The following is an 18,074-nucleotide window of genomic DNA, read 5'->3' as shown; positions in this document are numbered from 1 at the left end:
AGACATGAGCAGATTCTCTGGCTGCATTTTATTTTTTATTGTATTTATTTATTTATTTATTTTGAGACGGAGTTTCACTCTTCTCAGCCAGGCTGGAGTGCAATGGCACGATCTTGGCTCACTGCAACATCTGCCTCCCAGGTTCAAGCCATTCTTCTGCCTCAGCCTCCCAAGTAGCTGGGATTATAGGCATCTGACACCACGCTCAGCTCATTTTTGTATTTTTGGTAGAGATGGGGTTTTACCATGTTGGCCAGGCTGGTCTTGAACTCCTGACCTCAGGTGATCCGCCCGCCTCAGCTTCCCAAAGTGCTGGGATTACAGGTGTAAGCCACTGCGCCCAACCTCTGGCTGCATTTTTATTTTACAGTCTCTATTACCCAGTACCACTGCAGGTCATTGTCAGCCACCCTCAGAAAACCATAGAATGTTTTCCTAGTGAAATAAGCAGAAAACAGCAAATTGTAGATTAGTAGTCTTTAATTTGAAATCCAAATTGCTTGAACAGATTCCACATCCTACATTGGTTTCCCCCATCTTGCATTGTGTGGTACCATATACAGCTCCATCAACTGGACCTTACACCCCTGTGACAGATAAGACAAACCATACATACTTCTACAAGTTTAAAATCATTAACTGAAGAATGTCTCATCTATCTAAAGTCAAGTCACTGGGTAAATAAATGCCCAAACTGAGCTCAGACTATACTCAGTTTGAATTATTACCATAGCCCAATTTATATTCCCAGTTTTTAGTGTATCATTCACCAGCATTGGTCATATGTTTTATATATGATTGTTTATGCTTGCATTTCTCAGGAGGGTGCCTTCAAGAATCCTCTCAGTGCTTTTGAGAAATGTCAGGCTGTTGGCTTCTGTTACTGTGTTAATGGATAGCTCCACAGTCACATACTTTGAATTAGGATGGTGTGATGTTCATAACAATGACCCTGTGGTCCTGAATCCTCAAGATAACATTTAGCCTAGCTTTGTGCATTCTAACTAGTGCTTTGAAAATTGACAATCCACAAATATCATAATATAGGAACCCTCATTCAAAAGGTTACACTCTTGTTATACTAGATAACATTTACCGTTGAAATTTTTAAACTAGAGTTCTCTGATGTCACTCAGGTATCTTGAGATTAAATGATATTTTTATGCAAATTTCCTAGAAAGGGGATGCCAAAATAAAAGCTCAAGAGGAAGCTGACAAACGCAAGAAAGAACACGAGAGAATTATGTTACAAAATTTACAAGAACGGTTAGAAAGGAAAAAGGTACTCGCTCTCTCTTTGGGGGGACTTGATTCTGTGTTTAAAACAATGTTGGGCACCTGATGTCAGCATGTTTTTAAAAATCACAAATCTGATATATGCTAGCTCCTGGTGGTTTTCCCACTCGATTCTCTTCCTTATCCAAGGATCTGACCTCTCCTACATAGAGGGCTGTCCTCTTACTGATCATGCCTCCCCATCATGGACCCTTGATGGCCATTACAGTGATGTCTCACTATATCAAACCTCTGGTAATAAAACTCCTCTGAGCAGAAGGACTCCAGTCATGGTAGGGGTTGGTAGAAGTTAAGACTTTCTTCTAAACTGGCTGGAAATTGCAGCAACTACATGGGGAGAAACAGAAACTGCAGGCCTCTTTGAGAGGCCAAGGTGCAGGCTATTTTTACGGTAGGGCCACATGTGAGCTCATCTGCAGCCCTGGTCCAGGCTGAGTTGCTGCAAGGCCTATCTGGTAGTAGATTGGTCACCTTGAGGGGGCCAGGGAGCTGCAACTCTCCTCACCGCAGGGAAAGAAGTGTGCACAGGAGAGAGAATTCCTGTCCTTCCCTAGAAATATATTTCTCCTCCACCTCCTATCTTCTCTCTTCATTAACACAATAACAGTGTGGCATCATTGAGGTGTATTATTTTCATTAACATTGGCTTCAAGAATCAGCTGAAGACTAAAGACTAAAATTATGTTAAAAGCTCCAATTGGTTTGCAATAATATATGCTTAGTCTAAGTAATGAATTTCTGCATATGCAAAATTAGGAGTGAGGTTGTCATTTGGATGTTTGTGTTGTAACAAATACAGCGGTCATCATTCAGGGCATTTTGTAGCTGAAACTGGGATTGGGATAGGGGACTCAACTGCCACCATAAGCCTTTTGTTGGTAATATTTGTGGTTTTGGAGCAATCACTGCCATTGTCCACCTCTGTGAAATGGGGATAATCAACTCCTTTAGGACAACTGTTTGGTTTCTAATCTGTTTTCATGTTTGAATTTTTATTTTCCTTTAAATAGAGAATAGAAGAAATTATGAAGCGGACAAGAAAGACAGATGTGAATGCCTCAAAGGTAGTCTCCATACTCCTACCAGCAGTGTATAAGAATGCCTCTTGTTTCACATTATTGCCGAGTTTTTCACTTTAGACAATCTGGTGGTGATGAAATAAAGTATTACATTTGCATTTCCCTGATTATTAACAAGGTTGACCATGTTTTCATACCTTTAGTTAGCTCTCATGTTTGTTTTGTGTGAAATGTTTTTTTTTTATCTTTTGCCCAAGACTTTTGGGTTGATTTGTCTCATTGTAGTTCTTTAAATGTTATAGATACTGCTTCTTTTTTGGTTATGTGTTGCAGATACCTTCTCCCAGTTTACAGCTTATCTTTTCTTTCTCTTTTTTTCTTTTTTTTTGTATACAATGTGTAATGATCAAATCAGGATAATTAGCAAATCCATCACCTCAAACGCTGATCATTTCTCTCTTTTTTTTTTTTTTTTTTTTGAGACAGAGTCCCGCTCTGTCACCCAGGCTAGAGTGTAGTGGTGTGATCTCGGCTCACTGCAACCTCCACCTCCTGGGTTCAAGTGATTCTCCTGCCTCAGCCTCCTGAGTAACTGGGATTACAGGCGTGCGCCACCATGCCTAGCTATTTTTGTATTACTATTAGAGACAGGGTTTCAACATGTTGGCCAGACTGGTCTCGAAATCCTGACCTCAGGTTATCCACCTACCTTAGCCTCCCAAAGTGCTGGGATTACAGGTGTGAGCCACCATGCCCGGCCAGTTTATCTTTTCTTAATGCTGTCCTCTTCTGGATAGAAGCTTTTTTCTTTTTTTCTTTTTCTTTTTTTTTTTTTTTTTTTGAGATAGAGTCTTGCTCTGTCACCCAGGCAGGAACACAGTGGTGCAATCTTGGCTCACTGCAGCCTCCACCTCCCAAGCTCAAGCAATCCACCCATCTCACCCTTCCAAGTAGCTGAGACTACAGGTGCATGCCACCACACCTGGCTAATTTTTTATTTTTTATTTATTTATTTTTTTGTAGAAACGGGATTTTGCCATTTTGTCTAGGCTGGCCTTGAACTCCTGGGCTCAAGAGATCCACCCGCTTCAGCCTCCCAAAGTGCTGGGATTGCAGGCTTGAGCCACCGCACCCTGCATTGTGATTTTAATGTTGTTGAATTTACCAGTATTTTCTGATGACTAATGAAGTTAGGCACCTTTTCATAAATGCTTACTGGCCTGTTGGAGATTTGCTTTGGTGAAGTACCTTTTCAAGTCATTTGCCCATTTTCTTATTTTGTCACCTGCCTTTTTCTGATTGAATTGTAGGCATTTTTACCTACACTGGTCAGGAGTCCTTTGGATATATATATTGCAGGTATCTTCTTCCATGCCATAGTTTGCCTCACACTCTCCTAATGTCTATTGATGAACCAGACAGAAGTTCTTCATTTTAACAAGTTCAAATTTATCATTTTTTCCCTTATGGTGAGTGTCTTTGTGGTCTGTTTCATCATTATTTGCTTACCCCAATGTCATGTCTTTTGATGGAGCACATGTATTCAAGGCCTTTTTCCTCCAGATTCTGTGCTTTTTACATTCTATGCTACAAGACTGATATTTTGTCTGTTTGTAATTACCCAGTTGTGGTCATTTACATTAAATGACATGAGAATTTAGAGTAGAAATGCCATTTCCAAAAAGTGCTTGGAGTCATCATGTCAAAGTTCATTCAACTCATTGGGAGTTTTCCCTCAAGCAGCAACCAAAGGCTGGGTGCGGTGGCTCACGCCTGTAATCCCAGCACTTTGGGAGGCCAAGGCAGGAGGATCTCTTGAACCCAGGAGCTCAAGACCAGCCTGGACAACACAGTGAGACCTTGTCTCTATAAAACAGTTTAAAAATTAGCCAGGTGTGTTGGCACACGCCTGTAGTCCCAACTACTTGGGAGGCTGAGATGGGAGGATCACTTGAGTCCCAAAGTTTGAGGCTGCAGTGAGCTGTGATCGTGCCACTGCACTCCATCTTGGGCAACAGAGTGAGACTTTGTCCTCCCCCCTCCCCAAAAAAAAAAACAGCAGTCAAAAACTTTTTAGCTATTCACTGACTAGTCCCATCCCGCCTTAGTTAAAGTTCTGAGCAGGCAGAGAACAAATGCCAACCCAAAGTTATATTCCCTTGGCTCCTGCCCAGGGAAATCTTTCATTCTTGAGTGTCTTCCTAGCTAAAAGACGCAGCTACGGGTACCTGTCCCTATCCCCTGTAGATTCTTGGGGCCAGTTAAAAGAGGTTAGATTTTTTTACCTTTTCGTTGAAATGACAAAAATTAGCCATCAGTCCAGCTTTGAAGTCAGACTTTGTTGAAATTCTAAACCAGGCTGATTGAATATTAGGCATAATCAAGATTTCCTTTTTTAATCGTAGGTCGCAGAAACATCCAGCCATGACATATATGAAGAGGCTGAGGCTGACAACGAAGAAAGCGACAAGGACTCATTGAATGAAATGTTTCCATCAGGTTAGTCACCATTTAGGAGCTAGACTGCTCAGGTTCATATCCAGGGGCTCCTCTGCTTTTGAGCTGTGTGGCTTTGGGCAGGTCACTTAACCTTTCTGTACTGAGTTTTTCCCATCTGAAAAAGGGGAAGCTAATGTCCTATACCTAGAGTGGATATGAGATTTCAGTGAGGTAAATCCATGTAATGCTAAAAACAGTGTCTCACACATAAACTCTCAATAAATATCTGCTGCTGCTGCTTATTATTTTAAAGATCATGCTAATAGACTGTAGACAGCAGCTCTTTCTCAGTTGAATGTGAGGATTGCCAGCATTTCATAGCTCAGCTCCTCAAGCCATCCATGATTGACCACAGGTGGAAATCTGCTTTCCACTTCATTAAGAAAAATTGAAACCATGTCATAATAAGAATCCTTTCTCAGATGTATCATTGACTCCCTTACAAGTAGGAACCACTTTGTAGTTGCAGTAATTGCCATTTGAGAAAACACTATTTGTCCATATTTTTCCCACCAGTGGATGTTGAACAGGAAAGTCAGGTCCTCTACTAGGTGCTGGGGATGAAGGGGTGAAAAGACATGGCCTCAGTTTGAAGGAGCCATAGCCAGTGGGAAGACAAACATATGAGCAAACCATAATACTGCCACAAGATGATTGGGTTGAAAGAAGTTTGGTGAAAATACAATGAGAACATAGCAGTAAGAGCCCCTCAGTCTGCCTTAGGGCATTGAGGAAAGCCGAAGGTAGAAGGTAACATTAGAGGTAAGACGAGGCAGGGTGGTGGCTCACGCCTGTAATCCCAGCACTTTGGGAGGCCAAGGCGGGCGGATCACGAGGTCGGGAAATTGAGACCATCCTGGCTAACACGGTGAAACCCCGTCTCTACTAAAAATACAAAACATTAGCCAGGCGTGGTGGCGGGCGCCTGTAGTCCCAGCTACTCGGGAAGCTGAGGCAGGAGAATGGTGTGAACCCTGGAGGCGGAGCTTGCAGTGAGTGGAGATCGTGCCACTGCACTCCAGCCTGGGCAACAGAGCGAGACTCCATCTCAAAAAAAAAAAAAAAAAAAAAAATTAGAGGTAAGACGAAATGCACAAACAGAATTGGCTAGGTGAGTGATCAGGGGAGGGGTGAGAATCTGAAGCAGTCTTATCTCTGGTCATTATTCTTTCCTAGCAAAGGAAAAAGGACAGATTCCTTAAACGTAGCCTCTTGGTGCCTCAAGGGCAGGGTGAGTGTGTGTGCTGAGCAGTGGCCTGGGACATGGCTCGGGAAACTCTGTGACTGCTGGGCCTGCCTCCCAGGAGTACAGCTGCTTGACTCTTCCTGCCTTCAGGCAGGCAATACCCACTCCCCATCCCATCAGGATCATAGCCTTCACTTTTTCTTGAATTCTTTATTGAAACTCCATATTTAATTGTGTTATTTTTTTTTCCTAGCCATTCTAAATGGCACAGGCTCACCTACCAAATTTAAAATGCCATTCAACAATGCCAAGAAAATGACACACAAGCTGGTATTTCTAGAAGATGATACCAGCCAGGTCCGTAAAGAGCCAAAAACATATTTTAATGGCGATTTGAAGAACTTCAGACAAAAAAGCATGAAAGACACTTCAATACAGGAAGTAGTTTCAAGGTGAGTCACTTAGCCAGCTTATCTAAATAAACTTGGCAGGATTATGATTGACATTCTTAGAATGCTAAATAATATGATCTCTTGTGCTCTTAGTTTGTACCAAACACCATGTCACATATTTGACTTAATAGAAATAAACTCATCCCCACAACAGCCTTGCTAGGTAAGGATCATCATCCTCATTTATAAAGACAAGGAGACTGAGGGTCAGAGAGGCTAGGTGCTTTATTTGCCCAATATCCTGCTATTAAAGGGCAGAGCCCAAATTCAATTCCAGATACATCTGGCTCCAAACTTTACTTTTGTTCACATTGGTTAATGTTATCTCATAAAGTTGGGCAAGAAGACATTTATTGAGTGATTGCTATATGCCAGGCATTTTATATTACCTATTTCAATTATCACAACTCTGAGTGTGACAGTAATATCCTCATTTTATTTTATTTTTTTCATTTTTTTTTAAGAGATGAGGTTTCACCATGTTGGCCAGGCTGGTCTTGAACCTCCTTGGCTCAAGTGATCTGCCCACCTCGGCCTCCCAAAGTGCTGGGATTACAGGCGTAAGCCACCACACCCGGCCATAATATGCTCATTGTCAATGTAAGGAAACAAGGTCAAAAGTTAGGTCAGGAGAGCAGGAACTGATTAATGGAAAGGAATGCTGCATGGGCAATTGCCTGAGAAGACATTCACCTGCAAGGCCCACAGGACCAGGTGTCTGCTGAGAGGTGTGATGATGTGGAAGGAGCATTAGAGCTAGAGGACCTGTACCAGTTCTGTTACTACACCTCACTGGCCGCATCCTTGACCAATCTAAGGGAGGGGCATGGTTTCTGGAGTGCTGCATGCTTAGCTGCTCCTACTCCTGGTGCTTCCGTGGGACCTAGGGCTTTCTGGAATACAGTTTGAAAATCAGTGTGTCCTGTGATCTCTAGGGTTCCTTTCAGTCATCCTGTTCTATGATTCTGAAATGTTTTTTAATTCCAAGGCATTTCTTAGAAGTTAATCAAAGGACAAAGCTTCTTTTAGGCCAGAGCCTTGGTTTGGGAATAATTGGGATTCTAACCAAACTGTCTCTTTCCAGACCATCTTCCAAAAGAATGACCAGTCACACAACGAAAACCAGAAAGGCGGATGAAACCAACACCACCAGCAGATCCTCTGTTAGTATGAATTATGAGCAGCAGCGTATCTGTGACAAGATCACCAACATTGTAAGTCACACAGAACTATCTTTGTCACATTTTTCTCCTGACAGGCACAAACAAAATCTGAAGGATTCCATGACATCTTGCCAAAGTCCCCAGATACCTTTAGACGGTAAGAGAAGCAGCAAACCTGTTTCTCCTCATTTGGGTAAGTCCTCATCTCATCTACCTTTTTCTTGAAAGGCAATTGACCCTGAACCCGCTCCCCTCCTTCTAGCCATTCCAGGGCAGTCTTTGCACCATATAGCTTTGGAAGAGAAGTAGAAGACAGTTGTGGGTCTGCAGGAATGACGTGAGAGTCTTCCATTAAGTTGGTTTTGAGAGAGTAGACAGTAGATGACTTGATTCTAATTTTTATGTCCCACATTTCATGCCGGATATAAAAAATAAGTTCTGGCCAGGTGCAGTGGCTTATGCCTGTAATCCCAGCACTTTGAGAGGCCAAGGCAGGCAGATCACTTGAGGTCAGGAGTTTGAGACCAGCCTGGCCAACATGGTGAAACCCCGTCTCTACTAAAAATACAAAAATTAGCCGGGTGTGGTAATGCGTGCCTGTAATCCCGGCTACTTTGGAGGCTGAGGCAGGAGAATCACTTGAACCCAGGAGGCGGAGGTTGCAGTGAGCCGAGATCCTGCCACCGCACTCTAGCCTGGGTGACAGAACAAGACTCTGTCTCAAAAAAAAAAAAAAATGTTCTTTTCAAGCTTGCATCTCAGACTCCTCTGAGCTCCTGGTCTGCTGGTTGCTTGGCAAGCACACAGACAGTTGCTTAGGGCAGAAGATTAGGGAGGTCTTCGGAATAAGCCTCAACCTGTTTCCAAAACCAGAAGCTTCTTGTTTTTCTTTCCTTGAGAAGTTTCTCTTTGAAATTGAGAAGCATCTTGGGCCTGGTTGGGGACTGGGGAAGTGGAGGACATTCATAGGACCAGTGTGTCAGCAACTCCAGAGGGGCTGCTGAGAGTCCTGGGCATGTGCCCTGAAGGGAGGCCAGGGACAAGTTGCTGTGAGACTAGCATCTTCTCTACTCATCTTTCTTTTATTTTTCCCTCTGGTCAGATATGTAAACCTTACTCAGCCTGGGAGATGAATACATCTTCCACTCTGGATAACTCAACTCCTGGGCCCATCAGTCCTCAAATTTTTCTGCTTCTGACTTGAACCTGGTAAAGGAAGTGACACTGAAAAATTGAAAGAAACTGTCAAAAGGCCACCTTGATGTATATCTCAGATGTTAAAATCATCTTGTTCTCTTGTGTCTAAGCAAGAGTTCTAAGTAAAGAGTGGTTTTTGTTTTCTTTGGAAAATCATCATTGTCTCTCATTCTTGTGTTGTCCCACCAATGTGTTTGCTGGAGTGAGTGCATCAAGGATGCTTTCCTGAAACTGTAACTGTGGAGTTTCTAGAAGAATCTGATTGCAGAACTAATTCTCTTTCAGTATATATTTGAAATCTTAAAGTAATGCTTTTTCTTTTTCTTTTTCTTTTTTTTTTTTTTTTTTGAGACGGAGTCTTGCCCTGTCGCCCAGGCTGCAGTGCAGTGGCACAATCTTGGCTCACTGCAACCTCCGCCTCCTCGTCTCAAGCAATTCTCCTGTCTCAGCCTCCCCGGTAGCTGGGATTACAGGCGTGTGCCGCCACACCTGGCTATTTTTTTTTTATTTTAGTAGAGATGGGGTTTTACCATGTTCACCAGGCTAGTCTCGAAATCCTGGCCTCAAGTGATCCACCCGTCTTGGCCTCCCAAAGTGTTGGGATTACAGGTGTGAGCCACTGCACCCAGCCAAGTAATGCTTTTTCTGTGTACCAGTGACAATTTTGACAGTTAAAAAGTCACAGTTGATCTTGTAGAGAACATAATAGATTATGCAAGGGCCGCAGGATCACTCACAAGAGCTGTCAGATTGTTTCTAATATAAAAATACCAAAGGTTGCAAAATCCAGTAAATTGTGTTTTACCATGATATATGTATATTTTTAACTCTACCCACCTGTGCCAGTGAGTACACAGGCACTAATAACCTCAAATGCTGGGAGTCCTGTAAAGCCCCATCTTGGAACAGTCAGCACCTTTCATGCTTTTGTCGGTGTTTCCTTTTGAAGGACATACTGGTGTTTATCTACAGAAACATATATTATTTTTATTGTGTACATAAAGGAGTACATGGCTGTTGTCCCGTGGGGTATGTTTAATTCCTCTAAATGTTTAAAGTACTTTTCTGCCTGTACTCTCCAGTTCTGTCGTTGAGTATACACTCAGGCATGAGATACAACCAAAATTTGCTTGCCTTTCTCTAGCCACTGGCTGCCAGTGAGTTCGCGTGATGGGCACACAGAAATGCACACAGATGTACATACACGTATGTATGCACACACAGTATATGATTCCATAAAATTCAAATGCAGATTAATTCTCCTAATGAGTTTTCAGTGTTGAATCGTAAATAGTCTGAAGCAGGCCAGTGTTCCTTTTGGCTGCCAGTCTTGGATTAGTAAAAGAGGTAATTCTTTCAGATTCCCTGGTTCTTTGCCACTCAGAGTATTGTACTTTTGATATAGAATAGAGAAGGTTACCTTTGGTTTAAAAACTATTTTTATATACTAGCTCTTTCATGTATAAAACAGAGACAATCATCCTAACAAAAGAGTTTCTGTTATTTTTCTGCACAAATGTCTTGTGTTGAAACACTGTTACAGTTCCATATAAATGTGTGCTATATAAAATAAACTTTGCAGATAAAACAAGGGTTTTTTCATTATAATACTAAAAAAAAGTGTACTGGTGGTGGTATAAAGGCAACACCAATTGTTGGCCGAGCTATGAACACAGGCAGCCAGCAAATTCAATGAACAGGGATCAAATCCCCTGATTTCCCTCTTCATCCAGTTGGTGATTTGGCAGAGTTCCACTTCTGGAATAGAAAGATGTGAGTTTTTTTTGTTTGTTTGTTTGTTTTAGAGACAAGGTCTCACTCTGTGGCCAAGGCTGGAGTACAGTGGCACGATCATAGCTCACTGCAGCCTCAAACTCTGAGGTTCATGCAATCCTCCCACCTTAGCCTCCTGAGTAGCTGGGACCACAGTCATGGCACCATACCTGGCTTTTTTTTTTTTTTCTCTTCGTCTTCTTTCTTCTTCTTCTTTTTTTTTTCTTTTCTTTTTTTTTTTTTTAAGAGATAGGGTCTTGCTATGTTGCCCAGGCTGGTCTTGAACTCCTGGCCTCAAGTGATCTTCCTGCCTCAGCCTCCAAAAGGGCTGGGATTACAGGCATGAGCCACCACACCCAGCCTAGATGTGAGTTTTCAAGCTCTGGTTGTCTTCCTGCAGTGATTTCAGTGCTTGTTACTCTTCCCTGTGATGGTTCTGTTGTATAAGTTGAGGCTTATTACTACAGTATCTTTTGATTTAAAAAAAATATATATTTTGTTGTTTCTTTCTTGCCCTGTTTTATGGTGCTGATCTTGCTTTTTTTATCCTAATAAAAATCATATAACTAAAAGTAACCATTTTAAAGTGTGTATTCACAAGGCTGTGCAGTTATCCCCACTATCTAGTTCTGGAACATTTTCATCACCCTGAAAAGAAAATCTGTGTCCTTTAAGCGGTCACTCCCCTTTCCCTCCTCCCCTCGCCCCTTTAATTCTCACATTCGGTGCTCACCTTGGATGAGGAAAACCCTCTTGCTTTGAAAAGTCTGGGCGTGCATGCTCAGGCAGTTAATTGTGCTCTTTTATACTCATCTCTTAATGACATCACTGTTACTGTGAGTGGCAAAACAAATGTTCTGATCTGCCTGTGAGTGTTTAGTTTCCAATTTTAAGTCATGCTTTACTCCAGCAGTCCCCAACCTTTGTGGCACCAGGAACTGGTTTTGTGTAAAACAATTTTTCCATGAACCTTTGGTGGGGATGGTGTGGTGGTTTTAGGATGATTCAAGTGCATTACATTTATTGTGCACTTTATTTCTATTATTACATTGTGATAGATAATGAAGTAATTATACAACTCACCATAATGTATAATCAGTGGGAGCCCTGAGCTTGTTTTCCTGCAACTAGACGGTCCCATCTGGGGGTGATGGGAGACAGTGACAGACCGTCAGACATTAGACTCTCATGAGAAGCACACAACCTAGATCCCTCACATGCGTGGTTCACAATACGGTTCTCACTTCTATGAGAATCTAATGCCACCACTGCTCTGACAGGAGGCCAAGCTCAGGCGGCAATGCAAGTGATGGGGAGCCACAGTAAGTACAGATGAAGATTTGCTCTCCTGCCACTCACCTCCTGCTCTGCGACCCAGTTCCTAACAGGTCACAGACCAGCATCAGTCTGTGGCCCAAGGGTTGGGGACCTCTGCTTTACTAGGTTTTGTTTTTGATAAGGCAAGGTCCTTGTTTATCCCAAGTCTTTGGGGTCTGGTGCTTATGAGAGTGGTGGTAGCCATTCCCCACTGAACATGCTAGAGCATTCTATATACTTTTAAATCAGCACGAACTAGACACATCCCATTCCTGTCAAACATATCACCTCCCTGTGTCTCATCTGAGCTGGAAACTCTTCACTGCCAAGTCTGGCGCCAGATCCTGTTGATCCATCCATTGAAACTGTCTACCAGGATGTTCCTGTTTACAAGGCCAAGGTGATGGACATTGACCTAGCTTTCCCCTCACGCGTTGCTGCCTCACATTTCCCTTCCCGGTATCTTCTACCCGGAGGGACAGACCCCTGGCCTCTACCAGCAGATTCTGCAGATCAGCGCATTTTCTACGCCTGTGTCATTGTGGACACTGCATGTGGAATGAAGTTTTTTAACAGCTCCAATCCCTAAAAACCACAAGAATGCGGTGTGAAATACCATAAAGAATGCCAGACAGGCCCCTGAAGACCTGAACCCAGCTGAGAGGGCTGCTAGCTCACGTGTGACATTGTGCACGTTGTTGCTCTTCTCTGATCCCTGTTCCTTGTCTGTCAAATGAGGGGGCTGTGCTACAATCTCTGCAGCCTTTTCAGTTTTGAGACTCCACTGTTCTCAAACACCTCTAACTCCTTGGAGCCAGAGCCAGAGGGATCAGGAGGCATAAAACAGCACTGACGGCCAAGGAGCCAGAGTGTGGAGGCGGACTGTGCATGACATTTTATCATGTCGGGGCAATTCCCTGTCATTTTCAGTGACCCCACCCCTCCAGTGCCTGGCCGGCCCGGTTGGTTGAAACAGGCCCCAAAACAGCCTCGTTGCCTTTGGTCTGCCTTACCAGTCCAGTTACAGTGTTTCCAGATGGGTCTTAGGCACCCATCTAATTTCCCCAACTGTGTTGTAATCATTGTAGTTAGGTTTACATGTGCAATATGCCAGGTACTTGATAGGCATTTTCTTTTTGTTTTTTGTTTTGTTTTGTTTTTTTGAGACGGAGTCTCGCTCTGTTGCCCAGGCTGGAATGCAGTGGCATGATCTCGACTCACTGCAACCTCCGCCTCCCAGATTTAAGTGATTCATCTGCCTCAGCCTCCTGAGTAGCTGGGACTACAGGCACACACCACAACACTTGACTAATTTGTGTATCTTTAGGAGAGACAGGGTTTCACCACGTTGGCCAGGCTGGTCTCGAACTCCTGACCTCAGGTCATCTGCCCGCCTCAGTCTCCCAAAGTGCTCGGATTACAGGCGTGAGCCACCGCGCCCAGCCAGGCATTTTCAATGCTCACAACAACTCTGTGAGGTGTGGGTATTCATTTATGCCTATGAGGACACTGAAATTTGTGGAGAGCAGCATTTGTTCCAGGTCACACAGCTGGAAAGAGGCAGAGCTGATATTCAAACCCAAGTTTGTCCCTCAAGCCAACACCCCACACTGCTTTGGGAGTGGACATAGTGTCTTGAGGCTTGCAGGGTAGGTCACAGACACCAGAGCAGTGTCTTTGGTGCTGGGAATGAAATGTTTGTTGGCATTTAGTGTGTTTACTGGGTGCCAGTCCCCTCACTAAGCACTTGTATTGTCTCCTACATGGGATTCTGCAAAGTAGAAATTTTAGGTCTCACAGGTGAAGGATCAAGCTCAGAGAGGTTAACTTGCCCACAGTCTCATGACTACAAAGTGGCAGAGCAGCCAGGATTTGAACCCTGGTAGCCTGGTGCCAGAGCCCACCCTGTTAACCACAAGCAGAGAGGTTCTTGATATTCTGATCCCATTAATTATGAGGGAGAAAATGTTTCTCTGCTGACAAATTGTTAAGGGGAAATTTACCCTCATTTCTCCTGAGCCTTAGGGGTGTCACTCTTAAAATCGCGTATTCAACAAACAAATGCCTTCTAAGTACTGAGCACTGTGCATGATGGTTTTATTGTGATGTGTCTATTTTTTACGACAATTTAGTGTCATGAGTGATATGCTAGAGGTGTGTCTAGGGTGTGGCTTGTCACTTATTAGCTGTGTGACCTTAGGCAAGCTTCTTAACCTCTCTGTTTTCTCATCTGGGAAACGGGAGCGATGGTGCGTGTTGGCTCTGATGCGTGTAGGTGCTTCACAAGATGCTGAAGTGTGAAGGGCAGGCAGGCATCACGAAGCAAGCAATAGTTAGAAGCTGACTCCGGATAGACCTCAGTCTCCCGGGTGAGGAAGGTGGTGGAGGCGGTCTTGGGACTTTGGGCCAAGTGGCAGAGTAGTGGGATGGGGAGTTTTAGGCCAGGGTGCTTTTCCTCAGCAGAGCTCGAGCCATCCACTCAGGTTTTGCAGGCTAGAAGGGCAAAGGGATAACAGGAGTGAGGAGGGAAACGAGTGAAGTGCAAACCATAGAATCTAGGGCAGATGCAGAGGGGCATTAGGGTGGGAAGGGGCTGAGAAGGAGGGTGGACCGAGGACTGGAGGGCAAGGAACTGTCGCAGTGAGGAAGAGTTCCGGAATGTGAAAGAGCACGTGGGTAGGAAGGAGAGCATGCATCTGGATGCTGAAGGCCCAGGGCTCAGCCGAAGTGGATCAAGAGCATAAGCCAGGGCCAAAGCCCTTAGTGAAGGCAGGTAGGGCCCCCTCTCCATCCCAGGCCTGTTTTCTCTCCCGTCTCCCCATGGGGCTCCTTTCTTTGCTGTAGCCTCAGGAACTCAGCCCACTCCCTTGGGAGCAGTGAGGGCAGTCACTCCCCATCCCCTGACCCAGCCTCATTGTCCCTGGGGCCCCACATGACTAGACAGACTTCATTGGTTTCAAGGTTTTCATGGCTAATTTCTGTAAGGAAATACACAGAAGAGGATGTGCCACATTCCTAAAAGTTCTCATGGTTTCTTGCTGACAGGTTCAGTTCCCTTCTCAGAAGGCAAACGTTAGCACCAAAGGGCTTCTGCCCTTTGCTTTTATCACCCTCAGCATGGGGCCCAGTTAAGACTAACACCCTCTCCTCCCACCCAGTTCTGCTTGTAGTTTGACGAGGGGCCCTTATGGTCTGAAGCCTCTTCCACCAGGAGAGTGCAGCAGACACCTGTCGCATGGAGCCTCTTGTGCTGTGCCGTAAGAGCCACATGGGTGTGGGCAGGTTGGATGACCCAAGAACATGAGCCTCAGAGGTGAAAAGACACTGGTGTGTGGTGCTAGCCTAGAAGCAGCGGCAACTGGGGAGCCTCAATGCCAGGCCAAGCCCCTGCCTCTGCCCACAGCATCCCTGCATGTTCCCCCTAACTGAAGTGCATGGGCCCAAATGGGCAGCTTCCTTAGTGAGCCACATCCACAAGAAGGAGCGAGGGTGTCATTCAGCTGGCAGGTGGAGGCAGCCGCAGTTGAGATGGTCACATTCAACCTGGACCCCAGGCTCCAGAGGGCACAAGGGGAAAGGCACAGCGAGGAAGCACCCAACAAAACAGGGACCAAGATGGCTTCTCAGGTGCCATGCTTCATCGGGGATTCCCTCCCTAATCCCCTGGCCAAATCAAACCAATTCATCTTTTTCTTTTTCAGGGATGTGAAAATCTGGGAAATACTATTTTAGGTCAGAGTGGTTTCTGTTTGTTTTTAATTATTTATTTATTCGTCAATCAAGTGTGGTTTTTACAGGTTTGTTTATAATTCCTATGTTCTGTGCACCTGCACTAAACTGAGTATATCCTGGAAGGAAAATAAGTCATTTAGGTTTCTGGATTAGGAGTATCACCTTATAGCGATTCCACCAGGCAGAATGAAAAGACAGGAGGCAGGTTATTCATATGCTGCTTTATTTCTGTAAGGATACACTGAAACGTTAGATGATAATAGCTAATGACAGAATGTAGAAATGAGGCATCAGCTTCTCTAACCACTCCTACAAGAATGTTAGTATGTATTGTCATTACATGTTTACTTTTGATATTGTCTCATTATACTATGTCATATAATAATGTAGAATACAGTAAGTAGGTGATCCTGCATTTCAGGTAAGCGGTAGGTGGAAATCCAGATTTCCTCTTGAGGAAAAGTCCTAGGAATCACAAGAGAAGGGACTTTGCAGTCCTCATTAACACATGGACAAAGAGCAGACAACTACTACGTTACAAGGGATTCAACTAGTCACTGTTGTGAAATGTCATATCCATGTTGATGACAGCCCTGGTGCCTGCTCAACTCCCCCTCTAGAGTTTTGCGGTTACTTCTGTAGGATGAATTTCAACACTGCAGGAACATCTGAGGGGGCTAAAATATTTTCATGCAAGTTTCCAAACCCATAAACTATTTTGCTATCAATTAAAACAAAAATATTAATTAAAAACAATAAAAAGGACAGCAAGGTTAGTTTTGTTAAGCTTCCAGAAGTATTCGTTGTGACGATGTTCCTCTGAAACAGGCTCGTTTTCTCAGGTCTGTCTACACTTCCCAAATCACCTGCATGTTCCATGCTTTAAAGTAGGAACGCTCAGAAAACATGCCACACGGGGAAACCAAACATTAGTACGGGGAAAGGTCAGTTTAGAATTACAGCTAAGTTCAAATGTTAATTTTCTGGAAATTCGTGTTAGTTATTTGAAAGCACAAAAGAACAGAAGGAAGGGCAGAGTTCTGATGAGGAAGTTAAACCATGCATGTCAGTAAGTTCTTTTCCTGCTCACAGAAGAGGGTGAGCAGTGAGTTGGAGCAGCCGCTGCAACTCTTGCATGTCGTGTGTCTACACGGTGGGTCCCAGCTGAGGCATGAGAGGCATCTCAGTGGGGGTTTTATCTCCTATGCTTCTTGCTTACATCACTAAGTGGCTAAATGATTAGCACTTTTCTGCTCTATGAGAAACATGCAGAAGAGTCAATCTACCTAAGTTTTCATTTTTAAATTGCAGCCGGACAGAAATTCACTTTGCTGCAGGGTTGCTTTTTGCTAAATGCTAATATGATCACTGTGTGCCCTTATTTGAGTAATACTGTAAAATGGGAGAAAAGACGGAAGGAGAACTTTAAAGAAGCGAAGGACCACTCTTCCCCTATTGATGGTATAGGGCAGAAAGTAAGGACACAAAGAACGAGATTCAAATGCCATTTTACAGGACAGGAGCCCCTGTCAGTTTACAGCTTTTTGGCACAGTCGGGGCAATACACTTGCTCCTGGTGGAAAACAAAGCGCTTGTTGGCCAGATTCACGGAGCATTTTTTGCAGTGGAAGCAGTAGTCGTGCCAGGATTGTCCTTCATAGGCCACCACACTGGAGCCTTTACCAAACCCTGGGGGGGAAAAAAAAAAGAAAAGGAAAGAAAACAAGAGAAACAGCTGAATGAATACAGGTGAGGAAGCCACGATTCAGAGAGATAAAATGACGACCTGCCCCACTCACAGACCGACAAGCACGCAAGAGCCAGGTCTGCCTGGCTCCCAGACCCCCTCCTCCACTCCATCGTGCACAGTCCCCCACGCCGCCATTGTCCCCCATGCCGCCGCAACCCTGCTGTGGCTCTCAAGGACCTGAGAAGATGCCGGAGCCCGGCCAAGGGCTTCCCTGATGTAAAGACCCCACGTTCCCATGCCACCGCGCTATTGCCCTGTGACGCGCACCGACCTCCCAGCATAACCAGTTTCTTTGATTTAGGTCAGGGCCATGACATCAAAGTGGCCACCAGGAGGCAAACTTGGGCTGTTCGTGGGGTGTGCACTTACCGGGCCTCGAGGAGCTGCTAAGCTTCGATTTTTTCTATAAAGAACCACCACCCACGAGGGACAAGTCCTCTCTCCACCCGGATGCCTGCCCCGGAGGTTGGCGCTGGGAAACAGGGTGAGAGGCAAGCGTTTCCCGTGGCACACTGGGGGCTTCCTAGCTTTAGAGACTGGGTGGCTCACTCTTGACACAGTCCTTTTCCCTGAGGATGGCAAAAGTCTTCTCAAATGTACATTTCAAGGCTCCCCGGGAAGATGGGAAAATTGGAGGCAAGGGAAAGGGCCCAGGGCACGTGGATCGCGGCCGCGAGATGAGGAATGAAG

At 44.5% G+C, this 18,074-nt stretch overlaps 2 protein-coding genes across 12 annotated transcripts in view; one reads left to right on the top strand and one right to left on the bottom strand.

Moving 5' to 3' along the window:
- The window catches only part of MAP7D3 (MAP7 domain containing 3), a 33,430-nt gene extending 24,465 nt beyond the window's left edge, over window positions 1–8,965 (top strand). For both annotated transcript variants that reach the window (XM_024240545.2, XM_024240546.3), the window contains exons 13-19: window positions 1,178–1,282; window positions 2,307–2,360; window positions 4,721–4,814; window positions 6,254–6,452; window positions 7,537–7,615; window positions 7,711–7,808; window positions 8,718–8,965. In XM_024240545.2, the coding sequence (XP_024096313.2) occupies window positions 1,178–1,282; window positions 2,307–2,360; window positions 4,721–4,814; window positions 6,254–6,452; window positions 7,537–7,615; window positions 7,711–7,776 (597 nt within the window). In that variant the 3' untranslated portion in view covers window positions 7,777–7,808; window positions 8,718–8,965. The remainder of the gene's footprint in view (window positions 1–1,177; window positions 1,283–2,306; window positions 2,361–4,720; window positions 4,815–6,253; window positions 6,453–7,536; window positions 7,616–7,710; window positions 7,809–8,717) is intronic.
- Window positions 8,966–15,840: 6,875 nt separating this feature from the next.
- Window positions 15,841–18,074, bottom strand: part of FHL1 (four and a half LIM domains 1) — a 66,549-nt gene continuing 64,315 nt past the window's right edge. For 6 of the 10 annotated variants that reach the window (XM_054544115.2, XM_054544116.2, XM_054544117.2 and 3 more), the window contains 2 exons: window positions 17,754–17,953; window positions 17,126–17,323 (listed from right to left, as the gene is read on the bottom strand). In XM_054544115.2, coding sequence (XP_054400090.1) covers window positions 17,240–17,323; window positions 17,754–17,953 — 284 coding nt within the window. In that variant the 3' untranslated portion in view covers window positions 17,126–17,239. 10 annotated transcript variants of the gene reach the window in all.

The sequence above is a fragment of the Pongo abelii genome, chromosome X (genome assembly GCF_028885655.2).
Source record: "Pongo abelii isolate AG06213 chromosome X, NHGRI_mPonAbe1-v2.0_pri, whole genome shotgun sequence".
Lineage (NCBI taxonomy): Eukaryota > Metazoa > Chordata > Mammalia > Primates > Hominidae > Pongo > Pongo abelii.
Note: the sequence above shows the minus strand (reverse complement) of the source record. Positions and strands in the feature narration are given on the sequence as shown.